This window comes from Cololabis saira, chromosome 7 (assembly GCF_033807715.1).
Source record: "Cololabis saira isolate AMF1-May2022 chromosome 7, fColSai1.1, whole genome shotgun sequence".
In the NCBI taxonomy this organism is placed as follows: Eukaryota; Metazoa; Chordata; class Actinopteri; order Beloniformes; family Belonidae; genus Cololabis; species Cololabis saira.
Window position 1 is genome coordinate 11,117,546 of NC_084593.1, and position 21,659 is coordinate 11,139,204.

Below are 21,659 nucleotides of genomic sequence, written 5' to 3' on the forward strand. Positions count from 1 at the left end.
ATAAAGAAGACAAAAATAAGTAAGACAAAATATAAAATTGACGTTTCACATTCTAGAATGTTTTTGATAGTATACTTTATAATTATAGTGTTTTATATTTATTTACAGTATTTTCTTTAAACATTTCCTTAAACTTGAAGATAGAACTACACATTTTTAGGTTGTTATTACAACAAATTTCTCTAGCCTTAATTGATGTACATCCTTAATTGAGCCAAGTGTGCAAGATATTCTTCATTGGAAAACAAGCGATGCAACAACCGCAATTTTCTTTGTGATTCCAATTTTCTTATATGTTTAGCCGAATCAACAATTAAACACACACACACACACACACACACACACACACACACACACACACACACACACACACACACACACACACACACACACACACACACACAGTAAATAAAAATGTATTCAACCTTGACTTAAAGTAACTGAGGGTTTCAGAAGCCCTGATGCATTCTGGAAGTTTGTTCCACATGTGAGAAACATAAAACCTGAACATTGCCTCACCATATTTGATTGTAACTCTTAGTACAGAAAGTAGGCGAGACCGTGACGACAGGGCTCTGGTTGATTCCTAATGGACCAGGAGATCAGAGATGTATTTTGGTCCTGGACCATTCAGAGATTTATAAACCAACAGCAGGACTTTAAAATCTCTCTCATCCTCTAGCTCATAGTTTCTGGCTGCCGCTTCAGACAATATTGTTCTAAAAATACAGACAGACAGACAGACAGATCTTTTCTGTCGTGTACAGCCAAACAGACCTGGCCCTAACACAAAGTACGACACATTACAAGCATGTATTCCCGACAGTTGAAAATACTAAACACGGGCAACACAAGTGAGTTATCTGTGGTTGTCAGGACAGCTGTCATAATAAAATGTGTTTAACCAAGCTGATAGCTTAGCTCTCAGACGTTTATCAAACATTAAAGTCTAGTGGAGAGAGACCCCCAAATCTTTGAGAACAAATTTTGCAACAAGTAGGACTTTCTGTTGTTTTGCCTTCTCATGATGGACAATGCTGTCTGACTTCTGCAAAACCTATGGGCGCCAGGAGACTGATGAACACCGTAATTGTATAATACATTCATATTCTCAGACGTGCTAATGCAACGTCAACAATGCACTAAGAGTGCATGTACGTAAAGCTCAACAGCTGCAGAGCCAGGAGGCATTCCCTAACCAGGAAACAAGTACATCTGGAGGAAAAATCACTCATGTTGTAAACAAACTGCAAGACAAAGGAGTGCTGTATCTTTGAAGTTTTGTTTCTTCAACCTTCATCAGGGTGGACATTTTCTGAGAATCAAACACCTGTGCCCAAAGAAGCCTTTCCTTCCTCTGCTTAATAATCTTGTCTTTTGAAAGGAAATGTTGCTCATCATCTTTTGCTTTTATTTATCATCAACCACCCAACGTACCTTCATGCACTCAGAAAGACAAATCATAGCGTTCCTCCAAATGACATAAACAACTCAAGTCCCTGCTGCTATGACTTTCAGCGCTAATAAGACGGATTTGTGAAAGTCATTGTCCTTAATCAAACTGGTCTTTGTGGACTTCTCTAGTGCATTTAACACTGTGCAACCCCACTTGATGGGCAGGAAACTGTTGCACCTGGACACCAATCCACATCTGTGTCATGTCCAAGAAACATTAAGTTGTGTTTAGTTTTGTCTTGTGTCTATGTTGTCTCGTGGCTCCCTGTTTTATTTTGATACACCTTCTCCCTCTCGTTTCAGATCCTGACTTCCCCCCCCTTTGTGTGATTTTTCCCTCCACTGTGATTGCCAACCCCGGCCCTGATTGGCACCACTTGTGTTCCCTACCTCATGTATAAATAGTCTGTGTCTCCCCTTGTCTTGTTGCCAGTTCGTCAAGTGTTCAAGGTTCCATGTCAGGCAATTTGTTAAAGCCAGGTTTTTGCATTTCTTTGAGTTTTTTGCAGAATTTTCCTCTTTGGAGTGATTTTTGGTTGATACTTTGCATTAAAAGATTGTTTTATTTTGAACTAGTCTCCGGTCGTGCATTTGGGTCCAGATCTTAGTTCTGCCGTGACAATCTGATCCTCTGGGTCCTCTCATTTTTAACAGACAGTCATCAAAGGGTTCGAGTCAATGGACACCTCAGCTCATCGAAGTCACTTTCCACAGGAGCCCCCCAAGGCTCTGTTATCTCACCGGTACTTTACACACTATACACAAATGACTGTAGGAGCACGAGCCCTGGCATAACATACATTAAATACTCTGATGACATTGTTATTTTAGACACTACTAACTTAGAGGAGGCTGAGATGAACATTTTTGCAGAGTGGTGCAGGCAGAACTGTCTGGACCTCAACACCACCAAGACTAAGGAACTGGTTGTTGACTTTCGGAGAGGTCCATCCAACATCCCCACTCTGTCTGTCAACAATCAGCCTATAGAGAGGGTTGAATCATAAAGATATCTGGGGACAGTAATTGACCACAAGCTCACCTTCCAAACTAACACTGAATCAATTTTCTCAAAAACGCCTCTTTTTTCTTAGAAAACTCTGTAAACTTCAAGTCCACCAATCAGTCCTGACAGCATTTTAAGTGTTTCATTGAATCAGTTTTAACTTTCAACATAACAACTTGTTTCGGATCTTTATCTAACATTCACCGCAATCCATTAAACAAAATTTTTACATTGAGCAGTAAAATAATTGGACAGAAGCAGGAATCACTGATCGGCATCTATAACAGAAGGACTAAACGAAAGGGACAACAAATAGCTTCAGACACACACTCTACAGTCAATATAAGCTCCTCCCTTCAGGTCACAGATACAGATCACTAACATTCAGGACAAACAGAGCCATGTCAAGCTTTGTGCCCTCATCCATCAGACACATAAATAAATAGCTGATTTACCTATTTATTTTTTGGACCTGCTGTTAAACATATGTTTAAAATCATTGCCTTTAATGTATTTATTATGCACTTAATGGGGGACTTATTTGTATCTCTTTGTTCTCTATTATTTTATCTATGCTGTGGTTTACAGCATCTAAGTCTAAGCAGTACTTGTGATTGCCCAATGGATGTTGCTTTACATTGATTGTGTGGTTTGTTTCTGTCACATATGTTAACACGCACTGATGCTGATGCTTTTACACAAACAAAGTTCCTAACGGATAAATAAAGTTATTTGATTTGACATTGATTTCTGCATCAGTTGCTTCAGTCCCTTTAAAGTGGAATTTCTTGCTCCCACACAAACTTAGAGGTCACATGGCTATGATTCATTTATCAAAATGTCTCGCTCGGTTCTGCAAATTACTTTAGAACATGAACATTTATAAACCGATTAACCAATTGGAGCAATGTGGGATTCAGATTCCTGCTCAAGCACTCTTGGTGCACCTGAGGATCGGTGATTTGATTTAATGACCTGGGGCACTGAGGTGGAGGAAGATTTGGGGGGATGGAGATGTCTAGAAGTATATAAATCACATTTGTTTATTTAGACTCATTTTGAAAAGTTACGCTTTTTTTAGCAAGGGTTTTTTAAATTTGAGGAATAACGTGTGAGCCAGTATCTTATTAGACTAACTGACAATGGCCGGGTTTCCCAGATCCGACCTCTCTTAAGGACTTAAGAGAGGTTCAAAGAAGGTTTCACTTAAGAGAGAACCCTAAGATACGGGTGTTTCCCAGATGACTTCTTAACACCGTTCTTTAGTTTCGCTCTTTCAGAAGCTCTTTGGAGCAGCTGTCCGGTTCTGAAACCAAATCAATCGATGCCAGGCAAATCGATCACCGATCACTATCAGCGCATTTTCACATGCAGCACTGCTACCTAACGCACTAATTCCCTGCTGCATGTGCGTTATAATGAAAAATTAAGATGATAAATATAATTCAATGACCCTTTTTCATCCAAACTGTGTGTTACTCCGTTATTTCTGGCTACAGTGAGGCTTTTTTTCCCCACACGCAGAGACCGGGAGGAAACGTGGTGGGCGTGTGTGTGCGTTCAAAAACATGAGACAAGAGAAGGCGAGTTTCGCAAATCGCAACGTGGAATTACAGCAATCCCTGGTTTTTCACAGGGGTTATGTTCCAAAAAGAACCCGTGATAAGTTAAATTCTTTTTACAATTATAGAGGGCTTCTAATTGCGGAGATCATCCCCGCCTCGCACGTATTCCTGCTCTTCTGAATGATGCTGCATCCCGACTCGCGCTGTAGCGTCTTTTTATCCTAAACCTTGCGGTGCAGGTGGGTTTTTTCAAGAGAATTCAACAAGAACGATTCATCAAAGGCTCCTGTTCTTCAGCTGCTGCTTCCCTGTCATCACATATAGGTGCTCAGGCTCAGGCTCGGGCAGGAGGATCGGTGTCACGGCTGCCTGGACAGCCCGGTCCGACAGCACGTCCAGGGGATTGAAGTGCTGACGCACCAATGCGTTCATAAACAGTTCTGCTTCGCGCACGGCAACGCAGTTGATTTGCAGCGAGAACATGCTGTATAGCAGCCAAATTATCAAATAAATGATATTCATGATGATCGTTTTATTTGTGCGTAATGCATAAAGCATATACAGGAACACACTTGTTATTCCTTATTTTTCTTTTTTTTCCCCCTTTGCTGTCACCAATAAATGCTAAACAATATAAATCTAAAGTATAAAATAGATAAAAATTTGTGCGGGGTGCATTGTTTTAATATCTCATTGCTTGTGTGATATTGATTTGCCTGACGCGGCTGGATCTGTGAGTCATTGTTCACTAAGATGGTTGTAAAGACTGGGTCAGCAGCATCTTTCATTTCCTTCTTAATGAAAGAGATACTTAAGCTAAGAGCGACTCTGGGAAACGCGATTTTCTTTCACAGGCTCCTTAAGAAGGTTTGAAAGAAGTCTTTCGCTGTTAAGTACTACTTAACTGATCTGGGAAACCCGGCCAATGTTGATTTATCCTTCTGCCTTCTGCCGAAAAGAGAGGCATCAGAGGCAAGAGGAGGGGTCTTTATTTACCCCCAACCCTCTCAACAGCATCAATGACCTGGACCAGGATCTTCTTTAACCCCCCCCCCAAACCGCTGGCAGGTCATCGCCTTCCTCCCTAGGGCTGGGCGATATGGACCAAAAGTCATATCTCGATATTTTCTAGCTGAATGGCGATACTCGATATATATCGATATTTTTTCTGTGCCATAATTGGGGTTTCCCCCAAAGCATTATAGCATAGCATCTCTGTTAGCTTCATTTTTTCTGAGGCAAACCCTTAAAAAAACAGTCAGTTTTAATACAAAGCCTCGTGCCAAATGTCACACAGGTACCTTTATTAACAGAGGTCTGCACAATATCAAAATGTATAAAACAAATGAAATAAAAATAAACTGCCATCATATATAGAATAAAAATGCTTCTTGAATAAAATAAAACAAATATCCCTTTCCTGCAAAACAATCAATTAAAATACACTGTGCAATTAATACAATGTAGACAGTAACAGGCAGACTTTTCCACTGAGGTTGACAGTTGTGCAAATAACAAAACAAAAAAAAAAAAGCTATATCGATATAAACGATATTGTCTCGTACAATATCGCGTTTGAAAATATATCAATATATATTAAAATCTCGATATATATCGCCCAGCCCTACTCCTCCCCTCACCTGAAATTCACTGAGCAGACGATGGAGCTGGTCAACGTTGGGCTCAGATATCGCTCCCCCAGCCCAATCCCTTTTTGTCCCCCATAAACCCCACCAGCATGTCCTGTCTCGGTAGTCTGATGTGTGACTTGTGGATGGTCTGGGCTGCGAGGATTATGACAGTCATTAACTTTCCCAGCACAAGCTGGGACCCTGTTTAGAAGGTTTTAAAATGTCTGTACTTGTAGGTGACAGAAGGAGAAATGCAGCCCAGTCAAAACACAGAGTTGCACTCTAAAAGATCTATCAATAAAATAAACATACCTTGTGTGCCACAGACTGCTCCCAAACACAAGAAAGGCAAATGATACTTCTAAAACACTTAAGCTGACTTCATTAAATGTTAGGTCTTTAGCTGGGTAAATACTTTCAATCAATGATTTTATCCCTGAGCCCAGCCTGAATTTTATGTTTTTAACACTTGGTTAGACCAAGATAACAGTGCAGCCGTTCTCATCCAGTAGACCCCTCCTAACAGAGTTAGCAGGAGAGGAGGAAGGGTGTCTTATTTAATGAATCCTTTCAATGTAAGCAGTTATCTCATGGAAGTTTTCAATCTTTTATCCCAAAGCAGTCATAATGCTCGGGCCTTATTTGCTATAGTTGACAGGCTATCAAACCTTACTGTGTCAGTAGCAAGTGAATTTAATTCCACCATCGCCTGCAATGTCAAATTCTTCACAAACAAAATCAAAAATTTTACACAAGCAGCTGATAAACAGCAGGTTCAGCATCTGTCTGTCTAGGGAAAACCGTTTCAAACACCATGACACAGGTTCATCCCATTAACAGCAAATACCCAGAGGACATCTTATCTCAACTGAACTCCTCTAGCTGTTTAGACATCCTGCCAACAGGTTTCTTCAAAAAGGTCTCAAAGATTTTGGAGTCAGACCTAATGATTATGAACTTGTCTTTAATGTCAGGCGTGTTTCCAGAGCCACTAAAAACAGCTCTGATTAAGCCTCTGCTGACAAAGTACAATCTTGACAAGACACGAACAACTACAGCCCCTGTCTACCGCAACCTCTAGACATGTGAAGATATTTCGTTTTAGTTCAGCTTTTGATACCTCTACAATTTGCACATACAAATGTTTAAAATTTGTACATGTTGATATTTTGTTTAAGATTTGTATACCATTTTGAATCTGTTCATAATAAATGTAACACACCAACATTAATATCTAGCTCTTTGTTTGTAATAAAAGTGAAACACATAACTACAAATGAAATGACTTTATTCGTGGCATGAAATATACAAGCGTGTGCTGTACAGCAAAAAAAGATGAAGGAAGCTCTTACAACTGAAAACAAAATGCTAAAATAAAACAAGGGTCTGCGCAGAGGGACTTCACTATGGATGCTTTTGATATCAAGTTTCGCTAGTTGTCATTGTGTTTGACGGGGTATAAGAGGACCTGCAATCTAAAATGTGAATATTTTAAATTAAAGGTCACAATGTTATAAGGGCAGGTGAAACACAGGCAGGCTAATTAATTGGCGGAATTATTGATTAGCAACCATTAACCATATTTATTTTTTATTTGCAAAACACCTACAGTGCAACAGTTGAACAATAAAAGAGAGGAAAGAACCTTGTTGGCCCTCCTAACTTGTGTTAGGAGGGCCTTTTTCAGTCCTTTTTCCCTTCACAACGACAATTCACTCACTCACTCATTCACTCATCTTCTTCCGCTTTATCCGTTCCCGGGTCGCGGGGGCAGCAGCCTCAACAGGGATGCCCAGACTTCCTTCACCCCAGACACTTCCTCCAGCTCTTCCGAGGGGAGTCCGAGGCGTTCCCAGGCCAGCTGAGAGACATAGTCTCTCCAGCGTGTCCTGGGTCTTCCCCGGGGTCTACTCCCGGTGGGACATGCCTGGAACACCTCCCTAGGGAGGCGTCCAGGAGGCATCCGGTACAGATGCCCAAGCCACCTCAGCTGACTCCTCTCAATGTGAAGGAGCAGCGGCTCGACTCCGAGCTCCTCCCGGGTGACCGAACTCCTCACCCTATCTCTAAGGGAGCGTCCAGCCACCCTGCGGAGGAAACTCATCTCGGCCGCTTGTATCCGCGATCTTGTCCTTTCGGTCACTACCCAAAGTTCATGACCATAGGTGAGGGTAGGGGCGTAGATTGACCGGTAAATCGAGAGCTTCGCCTTTCGACTCAGCTCCTTCTTCACCACGACGGTCCGGTACATCGACCGCATAACTGCGGACGCTGCACCGATCCGTCTGTCAATCTCACGCTCCATTGTTTCCTCACTCGTGAACAAGATCCCGAGATACTTGAACGACAATTCAATTCAATTCAATTTTCAATTCAATTTTATTTATATAGCGTCTAATACAACAAAAGTTGTCTCTAGACGCTTTCCAGAGACCCAGAACATGACCCCCAAGCAATTATTACATAAACAATGGCAGGTAAAAACTCCCCTAGTGGGAGAAAAACCTTAAGCCAAACAGTGGCAAGGAAAAACTCCCCTTTAGGAGGGAAGAAACCTTGAGCAGGACCAGGCTCATAAGGGGGGACCCTCCTGCTGAGGGCCAGACTGGTGGGTCAGGAACGGCAACAGCACAGCAGGCAGCTAGAAGCAGCAACGGGATGACCAGGGGTGAGGACCGCAGGCCAGCATGCAGCTCCCGAAGCTCCGGCCCAATCAGCAAGTCCCAGGTTGAGAAGGGGCAGGGCCAGGGCGACACAATTGTCCAGTAGAAAACTTGTGACTTGTTTCCACTCAAGCTCATAAGACTGCAGGACATCTTCTAGTTCCAGCAGAAGTGCTGAAGCATCGGCAAGATTAACTTTTCTGCTTGCCAGATGTTGAGTTGTTACTTTGGCCGTATCATTATCAAAAAAGTGAACAAGTACTTTCATAATTTGGTCCTGCTCTGGCTGGTGGCTTCATCAATGTTTAATGAAAACTCTTTTTTAGCTTCTCTGAAAGCCGTTTTTTTAAACTGTGGTGCTGTGGCCATACCTGTCAAGTCTCCCGTTTTGGCTGGGAAACTACCGTATTTTACCCTTTTTACCCGTCCTCCCGTAGTATGTTCCCGTAAATTTCCCGTTTTATAATATAATATTTTTTAAAAAGGGTTATTGTGCCTTTTGCGCCTCTACTGTCTCATGAAGCAGATTTACAGAGTCCAGGCTCTCCTTCTCCACTGATTTTCCCAATTCTTTCATAATGCAACCATGTACTGTATATACGGCCCATGTACTGTATGTTGCCCTCAAAATGCCCTGAGAGCTGTTTGGTTCAACTGCAGTTGCATATCAACAGCATTTATGTGATTATATAGCACTGAATAAAAAGCTTAACCCACAAGCACTTACTGAAAACACAACTGACATGGAAACATAATTCTCTCTTTTTGTAGGGTGACTGGATAGCCGGAGAATGGCTGAAAGCCAAGAGAGGAGAAAAAGTAATTCATATAATCTGACAGCTGTTTTATAAGCTGCCATGAATGATGATTGTCTTCTCAAGATAAATTCAGGATATCAGTCATGCTTAAGCCTGTTTTTATACAGCCGAGTTCTACTTCAGGGGAAGGGACGGGACTCAGCCATCAAAATAACATCTGTGTCGAGGGTTCAGCGTAGATCCTCCCAGTGATTTTTAGCTATTATCATGAATTTAAATAATAAAATATCTACTATGATAAACATTGTTACTGACATAACTTCAAAATGTAATTTTTGTAATTTGTTTCCATCATTTTTTCAATTTCCTTATTGACTTTGTAATTGATTGTGATGTTTTTATTGTATAAAACAGCTCTCTCTTGAAAATGAGAGCCCGTGGCTCAATAAGACTAACCTGTATAAAAACCTGAATAAAAAATTAAATAAAAATAAGTTATCGCCCCCATTTTCAATTATATTGAAATTAATTTTCAAGTCTCTTTAAGACACTGACAGTAAATTCAGGAACCTGCCGCTTTTATCCTTAAACTGAATGGAATTTTTATCTTTATAAATATCTCATTACAAACATTTGCCCATGCATATAAATGTGTGTATGTATATGTATATATATATATATATATATATATATATATATATATATATATATATATATATATATATATATATATATATATATATATATATATAAAAATATTCAGTTCCATTCAAGGAGGCCCTTAGTTCCCTGAGGTGAGGTCTGTGAACCTCGAGTGTAGTTGATTTCCACAGGCGTTGTACTTTTCATTTTTTATGGATTAATTTATCCACGAACAGTGGGGGACAAGGGCAGAATTTATAGTAGCCATCACATCAAGAATGTCACAGCAATGACTTTTTCATAATTGGCTCTATTCACTAAGAATAAAATCGTGTAATACAAAACCGAACAAATGGGCAAGATAGATCTGTGTGTCAGCTGACAGCATGACATTGTTCAAATTTCACACGTGCACGCAGGCAAAAGACTCTCATTCATATGATAAAAAAATATATTACCATGACTATACAGATTATACAGATTACACACAAAGTTAAATAACTACCTGACCAGAAGACTATAATTGTCCTGTTGGGGAAATCTTTATCAAATTCATTGTTCAAATTTATGATGGGATGTGACGGAATTTTCTTCAGTTAAATGAAGACAAAAGGATTAAAAGTGAGTGGTTCAGGACTCACACCTGAGTTTTTAACGGCCACATTAAGACGGTGGTGAAGTCCTCTTATTATCACCTATAGAAAAATATCAAGGATTTAAAGGACTGATGTCTCAGCAGGACTTAGAGAAACGTGCATGATTTTATCTTCAGTAGACTGGACTACTGCCATGCAGTTCTCACCGGTCTTCCTATGAAAATCCACCAAACAGCTGCAGTTAGTTCAGAACACTCCTGCCAAAGTCCTCACTAAGACAGCCAACAAAATCACTCCAGTTCTATGATCTCTACACTGGCTTTCTGCCAGTCACAGAGTAGATTTTAAAAGCCTGCTGTTGGTTTATACATCTCTGAATGGTCTAGGGCCAAAATAAATCACTGATTTCCTGGTCCATTATGAACCAACCAGAACCCTCAGGTCATCAGGCTCAAGCCTACTGTGGGGTGAATGACTGAAATACCCAGTGGATCAAAGGAACACTACTGATGCATCTCAAATTCATCTCAATTCAACCATATGACAAGTGTTCATATTCTATTTATCTATGAACTCATCCTTGAGCTTGCACAAAGGATATCAATATTTTGTCATGTCCTTTGGAAACTGATGTGTAAAATGAAAGATCACATTTTTCTTGACTGAACAAATAACTATGCTGTCACTGAGTTAAATATGCCACAAAATAAGCATAAACATCAAGAAAAGAGAGACACTTTAATTTATACCTGTTTCTCATAGTACATTTTAGATATCACCTCCATACACTTAGCATGCTAATATGAATTTTCATCGCAATTCAACATTTTGAGTAAACTCTTATTTCTAAAGATGTTCATGTCATGCTACATTTGATTTACTGCCAAATTTCCGGTACCTCACAGATTTCTGTGCGGAGATCCCGCAGCCTTTCATAGGCATGTCTAGATGAAGCATGATTAAAACTAATGAAGAAGTAACTAATATGTGCCTGTCCAAATGGTGTTGCTTTTATAGGCAGATGAAACCATTAATGTTACACATCTCATGTCTGAATTCATGAGCACAGTAGTTATTGAAGCAGGGCCAGCAACAGCCGTCAGTAAGAGGCGGCTCAGCGTACCCAAATCTGTGTCTTGTCTACCAAGGTTGATTTCTAGTGCTGGGTATCGATTCAGATTTCCAAAATCAATTTGATTCGATTTGCAATTATATTTGATTTGATTTTCAATTTGGATAAGGATATTTCAGGGACAGTACCGATTTTACTTGAATATGAAAGAGATTCTCAGAGAACTAATGCTGTAAATTGTAGAAACTAACTCTAACTTGGTACTTTATCAAAAATATTAACAATTGAGCCCAAAGCAGTTAGGTTAGGGTTGTCCAATTCATTGCTTCATTGGGATTTTATGAATCGATATCAGATCATTTGATATCGGATCATTCAAAATCGCTTCAAATCTATTAAATCTATTTTTTTAACCCAGCCTTATTGATTTCAGTCTCAACACTCTGATTAGGTGGCCACATTTTGTTCACCCATGTCTTTTGTGATTGTTGTGCAGCAGATAACAAAGTCTCATAGTTGGATATTGTACATATTGCCATCATTACAACTTGATATAATAACTGCAGGTTGCATAATTTATTTGGTTTATTTTTATTCTTTTTCAGCATCATGTGAGAGTTCCCTCTACAACTAAGGAGTTAGCTTATCATTCATCAGATGACAAAAGGACCACTGCACTGCTTGTTGGAGCCTTTAGACTACTTTAGATCAGGTCCCAAAGACCACACATCCTAACCACTCAAACTGGAATTAAATGATCTCTTAGATAGTAAAGACAATATGGACTATGCATAACACAGGTTGCTTTTAGTGATATCTTAGTTCTATTTGTGACGATGCAAATAAAACGACTAATTTCTCCTTCTTCTTGACAGTTAGAGCACAACAGACATCATATTAACACCAGTCAAATCCAGCACAAGACATGTTTTAGGTAAAAAGGACAAAATAAAACAGTTTGTGAACTGCAAAACCGTTTTTCTACTTATGAAAACTCAAAAAAGAACCATGTCCCATGTTTCTTTTAGTTAGAGTACTTTCACATCAGTGAACACAATGGTAAATCTGCTCAAACTAGGATTCAATTATCTTTTACAAACTAAACTTCTTCTAAACTTCTATTTTTTTTTCGGCATTTGCATTGATAATTTTTTCCAGCTCCCTGAAATTACAAAACCTTTTTTCAAGGGGTTCACTTCAAATGGCGAACAATAATGTTTGGACATGACAGTGTTGTTACATGACAACAGTGATGTTTCACATTGGTGCACACATGTTGCATGCAATCAGTGCTTGAATGCTGTTGAGAATCCACTCTTTGATGGCACTTTGTCACGTTTTCAGCCATTTCAGCTCCAATTTGTTTGAGTGTCATCCTCTGAACCTTTTCCTCACAGCATAGTCTGGTCCATCAAGAACTTTTTACCTTGGACAATCTTTTATCTATTCAGTTCTTGATTCCACTCAAAACCTTTTCAAAATTACTTTTGGGACTATTCTCAAATATCAGTTAGTCCCAAAATGGAACACCTAAACCCACATTATATATTATGTTTGTGAGTATGTTTGTGGTATACCGTATTTTCACGACCATACGGCGCACCGTGTGAAAAGGCGCACCCTCAGTTTTGTGTGTCATTTTTGGTTTTAAAACACACATACGGCGCACCGACCCAAAAGGCGCCGTCTACAGAGAAGGAGCTGCACACACGCGCTGCAAAACACACACGCGCTAAAAATAGAGCAGAAGCAAAACTTAGTTTGATATTTTATTTCACTTTTCACATCAATCAAACCCTTCAAAGGTTCATCTTCTGTTTCTGCATTAAAGAATTAAAAAAAACCACGGGTCGCGGCACATAAACCTGTCTCAGCCACCAGCCCTTTTCATTTCACTCTGGCTGGAAAAGTCTGTTTAGGCAACGCTTTTCTTTTAAAAATCACCATAGCCGGCAGTTTCTGTCCATCAGCGTGGCAGGCAAGCACAAGAGTAAATAAACTTTTCATACCCCGTTGTGCTGCGGATTCCGACCGCGGCGGTCCCGGGTCCCGGGTCCCGGGTCCCGGGTCCCGGGTCCCGGGTCCCGGTCCGCTCCCCCGCGGGGGTCCCGGGTCCCGGGACCCCCGCACTGGTCCCGCTCACACACACACGCATGTCGGGACCGGGGTTTGTATCCGCTCCGGTAATTCAGCTGCGCCAGTCCGAATTTCCAGACCTGTCTCAGCCACTCTATCATCATCCCTTCATCCAACCTCTTTTCATTCGTCCTTATGACTCCGGCTGGAAACGTCTTATGCAAAGTTTTTCTTTTAAAAATCACCATAAGTTTCTGTCCATCAGCGCGGCAGGCAAGCGCCACATAAATGAGAATGTGTGTGTTTCGCGCCGCGAAAAACGGGGTCCGGTACCGGGTTTGTAACCGACAGATTTGGCTGAAAATCTCGGAGGGGGAAGCTGATCCGACCTGAGACGTACCCCAGAAATCTCTGCTCCCAAAGCGGGCGGGAACCAGGTCGATCGGATCCCGCTTGGGGAACCAGGAAGTCGGGCTGCAGCAGCGCGCATCACCGCGGCTTTAACCGGGGAAAGTGACCGGTTCCGACCGGCCGGGACCGGAGGAGCCCACCTGCACTGGTAGCAGGGGCTCCCGGGGAAAGAGCACCGGCATTTCAGCCGGATCTGCCCCGGGGATGCGGCGATCGGACCCGCAACCCGACGGCAGCTGCATCTTCGGTTCCCGACATGCAAAACACACGCGCGCTGCAGAACACACAGTGCTTATTTAAATAGAGCTGGAGCAAAACTTAGTTTGATTGTATTTTATTTCACTTTACAGATCAAGCAAATCCTTAAAAGTCTTCATCATCTGTTTCGCATTAAACAGCTCAGTGGATGGTCTCATTCACGTCGCAACTCACGGGTGCTTCACCCGCCCCCTTCTCTTTTTACCGTTCTCATGGTGGGCGGCCTTACATTACCGTAATTCAGGTAATAGACACGGCGCACCGTTTCATAAGGCGCCCGGCACATTAAAAAAAAAAAAAAAAAAAAAAAATGTGCGCCTTATGGTCGCGAAAATACGGTAAATATAAATTATATATAATATACACACACACAGACACACACACACACATATATACATAAGTGTATTGTCTTATTACCCTTAGTTAAAGTTGAAAACAAAGAAGAAAAGAACACTCACCACAATTCTCCTCATCTGCCTCATTTCCACAGTCATTGATGCCGTTGCAGTGGAGGAGCTGAGGGAGGCACATGCTTAGGTTACCACAGGGGAAATATCCAAGAGGGCATTTCACCTTCTCTTCTGTGGCATTGAGTACTATGAACAAAGCAGAACATTCAAGAAAGTTAATTAATGTGAAACTAGCCTCTGCTTTTAAATCAGACATAACAAGAGATTTCAGTAAAATGTCGCCTCATTAAGGGGATTTTTGTGATCTTGATCAGCCAGGGTTTGTTCATTGTGCAGTTCTTTTTCAGGCTGAAACAAAACAATTAATTCACTCATCATCCATGCATTCATTGTTCAGAATACTTACGTATAAGCCATACTGACACTGACCTATTCCTCTGCTTCAAAGTGAATCAAACAGTGACATCAACAGATTACAAATTGGACATTTATCAGGTTTCCTCCACAGGCACCTACTTAAGAATGCTATAAAATGTACACATACCTTCATGGCAATCAAAAAAGCGGTAATTCATTTACTTTCTCAACACAGTGCATTGAGATGTTTTTGAGAGGCTGAAAACTTTAAACCAGATCTTTTTCATTATTTTTTGAGAAATAAGCGTAATATTTTACTTCACAAGAGGTTTGGGGTGGTTTTGTACATGCAGAGTGTATTCAAGGAGTGACTTAAGTGCAACATTTCATTCTGGGATTATATGGCATAAATCTTAGGTTCACTGTAAAACAGTTAAAAAACATGTCAGTGTGTAAAATGTTGCATTAATTTGTCACATGTCATTAAAATGTGTTTAACTTGTTCTGTACATACATTCATTTTAAGTATATAAACAATTCACCATCCTGACAGACCTCAAAATGCTCGAATTGCTTCTGATTTCATTGCTGGATTCCACCTCTGGGTATTAAACGTATGCTGAAGGGAAATTAAATAGAAAATTGAGATGCTGAAGGTCCATTCCTGTTTAATCTAAACTACTTTTTTTCATAACTTTGAAATTTGTTGTTTGCAATCTTTCTCTGCCACATTACAAACTGACAAAATCATGTAATGTTTCAGCTGAAGTATCACTGCTTTCCTGTACCACAATGAGGAAATGCTCTTCAGAACTTTAATGCAGAGTGAATATTAAACATAAGCTTGGTAAGTGAACCAAATTGAATTATACAAGTACTTCAGGGCTGCCATTTGTCACCGGTCCTGTTCATAATTTTTATGGACGGGATTTCTAGACGTAGCCAGGGGCCAGAGGGGATCCGGTTTGGGAACCACAGGATTTTGTCTCTCCTTTTTGCGGATGATGTTGTCCTGTTGCGGCAGGGATGAGAATCAGCACCTCCAAAACCGAGGCCATGGTTCTCCATCGGGAAAGGGTGGCGTGCCTTCTCCGGCTGGGTGGAGAGGTCCTGCCTCAGGTGGAAAAGTTCAAGTATCTGGGGATCTTGTTCACGAGTGAAGGAACGATGGAGCGTGAGATTGACAGATGGATCGGTGCAGCGTCCGCAGTTATGCGGTCGATGTACCGTACCGTCGTGGTGAAGAAGGAGCTGAGTCGAAAGGCGAAGCTCTCGATTTACCGGTCAATCTACGCACCTAGCAGGGTAGCTGGACGCTCCCTTATAGATAGGGTGAGGAGTTCGGTCACTCGGGAGGAGCTCAGAGTCGAGCTGCTGCTCCTTCACATTGAGAGGAGTCAGCTGAGGTGGCTTGGGCATCTGTACCGGATCCTCCTGGACGCCTCCCTAGGGAGGTGTTCCAGGCATGTCCCACCGGGAGGAGACCCCGGGAAGACCCAGGACACGCTGGAGAGACTATGTCTCTTAGCTGGCCTGGGAACGTCTCGGACTCCCCTCGGAAGAGCTGGAGGAAGTGTCTGGGGTGAAGGAAGTCTGGGCATCCCTGTTGAGGCTGCTGCCCCCGCGACCCGGTTCCGGATAAGCGGCAGAAAATGGATGGATGGATGGATGAAATGACTGGTTAAAACGGTGCAGGGTAGTGTTGTGTTGAACAAGGGGGGGCAATCCAATGTGAGACGTTGCCAAACGTTGCAGAAGCCGTTCGAAAATATTGTTGATGTTTCTCTTTGCCAATTTCTACGAGAGAACAAACCCCCTTTATCTCAACAGCATTGATTTAATGGCGTAACATACCATCTCCAATAGTGCCAGTGTCATTTTGTCTGTCTTGACTGCAACAAAAGCTAAATGGACAATGGAGCCTTCCAGGCTGACGTACAACCCATCACAGCAGAACAGCCATGGAAGATTGTGGTTTTGTATATCTGCCTTGAAGAAATGTATATTGCTGATGTGTGAAGTATCCTGGGAATAATGATGACAACAATGTGTTGGGATTCAATTTATAGTTTAGCATCAACAAAATTAATCTGCGCTGCTTTAGGCGCTTATAGGTGAACTATATCCGGATGTTGTCAGGAAAATAATGTTTTCTGAAAATAGACCCCAAAGGCAGCATATACACGGAAAGCGCTTAGGGTTCTAGAACCATGAGATGCCCAACAGGTTTGAGCAGGTGGAGCTGAGGAGTATCCAACAATGTAAACACAGTCTGTTATGCACTATGGTGAGAGGTTCTGATTGGACATTTCATTACCGAGATATGTATAGGAAAAACAGACAAAGAGATGAAGGAAATTAGCAAAGGCTCACGAATCCACTCACATACATAATTTCATTCATTTAACTCATCACCAACTGTCTGCTACTGCTACTTCTACCTTATTAAACCTTATTAAACTTAGATGGAGTTTACACAATGCCTCTTTGCTTTTATGTCTTGTAGGGGTGTAACAATATATCGTGCCACGAAATTTCGCGATACAAAAACGTCACAATATGTGTCGTGGAGGTGACAAACTGTATCGCGATATTCGGGTTATTAATATTAATCTATTGTGTTGACTAGAAACGCGCATCCGACTGCGACCGCGGCCACGACCGCACCTCGACCCGCGGACAGAAATCTTACTCCGCTCAGAAGAAACTAGTCCCGTTTTGTGGTCCCGTTTTGAGCTCTGAACTTTTACTTATGTAAGGCTGGTGTAGAGTTAAGCCTTACCTTATCAAATTAAACCTTTTTCGGGTCGTGAGTAGGATAAACACGCAGGCAACTTCTGCTGAGTTTCAGTGTACTTTAATGTCCCTCAACAGTGTAGGATTTTAGAACATCAACACAGCACCTAGTGCCGTACTGTGGCGTATCACTCCGCCCAATCTAAAACAGACTAAGCACTACAGATAAACTGACTAGCGTCATTATAGTCCCTGATTTACATCAGAATATAAAGAATATATTTATAGAATAATGAACCCTGAATTACCAAAATAAACTTCTTAACAAAAAAAAAATCTCCTCTTACACTTATAAGGTGAGCATGAATCAATCTTTTTTGTGATGTAAAATTGTATGTATTTATTTACTTTTATTTATTTATTTAATTTTAGTTGTTAAATTAGAAAGAAAAAAATGAAATCATACATGAGAGAAACTATTCAGATTGTGGCAAAATATTTATACTGAAGATGCATAATGCAAACCTGACATTTACTTTTAGTTCAGTTTGTGTAAAATGTTTGGCCTGGCTTTCTCTTTAAAACTTAAACAGTTATAAAGCATTACAAACTGTAACAATAGAGCAAACGCACAGCATTGTTTTGTATTTTGTGTCTTTCAAATAAAAGACATTTTTTTCCAGTCACATGTTCCTCATTCAAGGTTGTTAAAAAAATACTGCTATAATATCGTATCGTTATCGTGACCTCAATATCGTGTATCGTACCGTATCGTGAGATTAATGTATCGTTACACCCCTAATGTCTTGTCAGTTGTCTTTGTGTAAACTCCATCTGACAGCTGTGTGTTAATGGGTCAAATTGCAAATCCATGACACCAATGACACTATGATCAACAACATAATTTTATCACAAAATAAATTCAATTCTAGGTTTTAGAGAGTCACAGGAGCCACAAAACTACTTTCTAAACCCAGCCTTAATGGGTTTTTTTTAACGTGTCAATAAAAAGCTTTCACAGAAAAGTAAGACACACCTAATAAATCCATAACCAAGTGCAGTCGGTTGGCCTGTTGGTCTACAGAAGTATGAGGTTATTCATTGTGTTCCCATGTGTACAACAACATAGTGTAATCACCTGAAGGGTTTGTAACCCACACCCCTCAGGACAACATTTGCAATTCACAGAGCTTTAGAAGTGTTGCATATCAACTCCATACTTTGATGCCCAACATATCGCAAAATTATGAAAGCTGAGATGAGATCTTAGGTTGTTGCTTTATCATCTATCAGAATTGCTTTCAGATGTCCCAAAGCAGTTTTACTTTGTCTGTTATTAATTAGAAGCCAGGGCAGCTGTGAACTTCATCTGCTCTCACATTAAGGGGCTTTTGACACCTGATGCTCTGTCCTACTTGCTATTACAACTCCAATACACATGCATCTCCAGTGGGCACTTGGGATCTGATCTTGCTTTTTTGAACTATATGCCTCGCCGAAAAAGAAAAAAAAAATCATACGGTCTACATCTCATGCAGTCTCAGGAACATTTCAATACATTCAGTTATGTATCAGATGTGACTAGTGTAAAACCTTTTTGATGCTGCCGATTTTTCTGTCCACACACCCATGTACAAACACAAAACAGGAGCTTTTAAGCATTTCATTCGTATGCAATCTGTGAAGCAAATGCTGAATATTTGCTAGCTGCTCAGCACACAATAGACTGTACCTTGACTATGTGTGGGACATCCATCCTAGCAGCTTCCGGGACTTAGGCGCTGCTTCTCACAGAAACGTTATTTGCTCCAACTGCAGTTATCAACTTAGTGGCAAGCAGAAGGTTTCTGAGGAGGAATCATTTCTGCATTTGAGCACAGCTTCATAAGAGGATACAACTGAGTTCATGTTGTAGCCACAAGTCTCAAAATGTGGAGTGACCAGATGTGAATGCATCCTTAATCTGTCCTGAGTGCTTTTACATGCCATCACCCTGCATAAACAGCCTCTAAAATAGACAATGTATTGAACCATGAGTGGAAGTGATTTAAAAATATTGTAAAATTTTTGTTACAACCAAAGTTGAAGGCTTTTGCAACTTCAGCTAAGCGTGAATTCTTGCATTGTTATCAAATGCTGAAAATTAAAACCATTTCTTTTCTACCCACAGTAAAATGTCAAGCAAAGAAAGAAGTTAAAGTTAATAAGTAAATTTATGACTCAAATTAACAGAAACTAACAGATTTTTCTTCCTAGGTACTGAAAATTTAAATGTTTATTTTATACAAAAGTGTTTCACAACTAAAAGGAGAAGAAATTGCAGGCTCGCTCATTTATTTTGTTTTTCACTTTGGGCAAAAACTGTATATGATAAAAAAGACTTCAAAAAAAGAAAATACAGGAACTAAAACAATTTAGGATAAAAAATAATAATAAATAATAAAAAAAATAAATTAATACCAGTAAGCAAACTAAGTAGAAGCAAAGAGGTGAAATAATAGAATTGTCGCTCCCTTTGACACAGAACACATATACTGTTCAGTACACCATATCTGGGTCATAGTTAAGTTCTAGGTTTTCGCTTCCACATAAGCACAGCCAAAGAAATGAATCTCGTCATGGTAATCTACTCAAAGAAGGTGTTTCAAGGTGGCACAGCTTCCAAATAAATCACCTTTCCCTGGAGTATTAGCTACCAAACCAGCCAATTTTAAACCTTCCAGATGGAGACATCCACGGATGCACATCCCCATGCTAAATGCTTTCTGTCTAATGATCCGTATAGATGCTACTCCATAATGCTAAATCAATCAAAAAAATTCCGATTTTAGATTCAGAGTTTTCCTATCAGATAGGCTTCATGCGGTATTGAAGACACTTCAAAACAGCTGCTCACAACATGTAGAAAAGTTAACTTTATGACTTTCTGTTGAGATTCAAAACAGTATGCAAAATCTAAGTCATTTCCATCGGCTGTAAATTTCAGCCCCCACTGCGACTTTGAAAAATCACGCCTGTCACAGTTTAATCTTTGAAGCGAGAAAGTAGATTAAACAATGATGCTTTCCATCACTAAGCAGCAGAGCATGTTCACTGTTCCTGCTTTCCAGTTTGTCGATGTATATAAACAAAAAAACAAACACATGCTACAGGCAATGATTAAAGCTATAAATCTCCAACACTACTATGACGTAAAAGTTGCCATCATTTTTGTTGATTTATGAATATGCAACTGAGGGAAAGAAAATGATTTGAGGGAAAGTGAGCATCCCCTGGTTACTTTTTCTCTCCTGCCCCTCGGAGGTGTTTGTTTCATTGCAAATGTCTGCCAAGGACATCTGACTACTGATCCTTTATCCGACTGTTCCTGAACGTTTTCAAATACCCGTGCATCTCAAATATCAGAAGCCACGCACGGCTGAGCACAAATAAACCGCTGGGTTTGCCTGTGGTGCTGAAGCAACAGACACCTTTGTAATTGTGTCTTGTTCTCTTGGTTCTATTCTTCTGTCAGGTTTGATATCCAGAATGCAGATACCCTCTGGAGACCTTTTAAAAGCTAAAACACTAAGCGCAGTTTCTGCAAACTTCCAACTTTTCCAACTTCATATTTCTTACTACCTACAGACTTTTTAAAGAGCATTCACCTTTTTGTTCACATTTGCATGTTGTGAATGGTTGATTGATAAGGACAAAGATTGAGGGTCGTTTTTGATCACAGTGTACATTCATTAAGAAACTGGTTAAAGAATTAATCATCTTCATTTACATAATTTTCCTTCATTACAATTTTACACAATACATGAATGGTTTTTGGCTGTGATTGAAATTTTAGTTGCAATTATTAAATTATAAATGAATTAATTACATACTACTGTATATACAAAAGTCAACATTTCTTCAAGTCAGTTCAACTGCGTCAACTGTGATGTGAAAGCTACTTTCATCATTATTGATGTACAAAGTTATGGTGTAAAGCGAGACGCTGCAGCTGCGCAGTTATGACAGGAGACAATTTTAGTT

The 21,659-nt window shown here is 40.3% G+C and overlaps 1 protein-coding gene across 1 annotated transcript in view; it reads right to left on the reverse strand.

The window, feature by feature from the left end:
• Positions 1-21,659, reverse strand: part of rxfp1 (relaxin family peptide receptor 1) — a 180,392-nt gene that overhangs the window by 116,034 nt on the left and 42,699 nt on the right. The window contains exon 6 of the mRNA XM_061726495.1: positions 14,592-14,729. Coding sequence (XP_061582479.1) covers positions 14,592-14,729 — 138 coding nt within the window. The remainder of the gene's footprint in view (positions 1-14,591; positions 14,730-21,659) is intronic.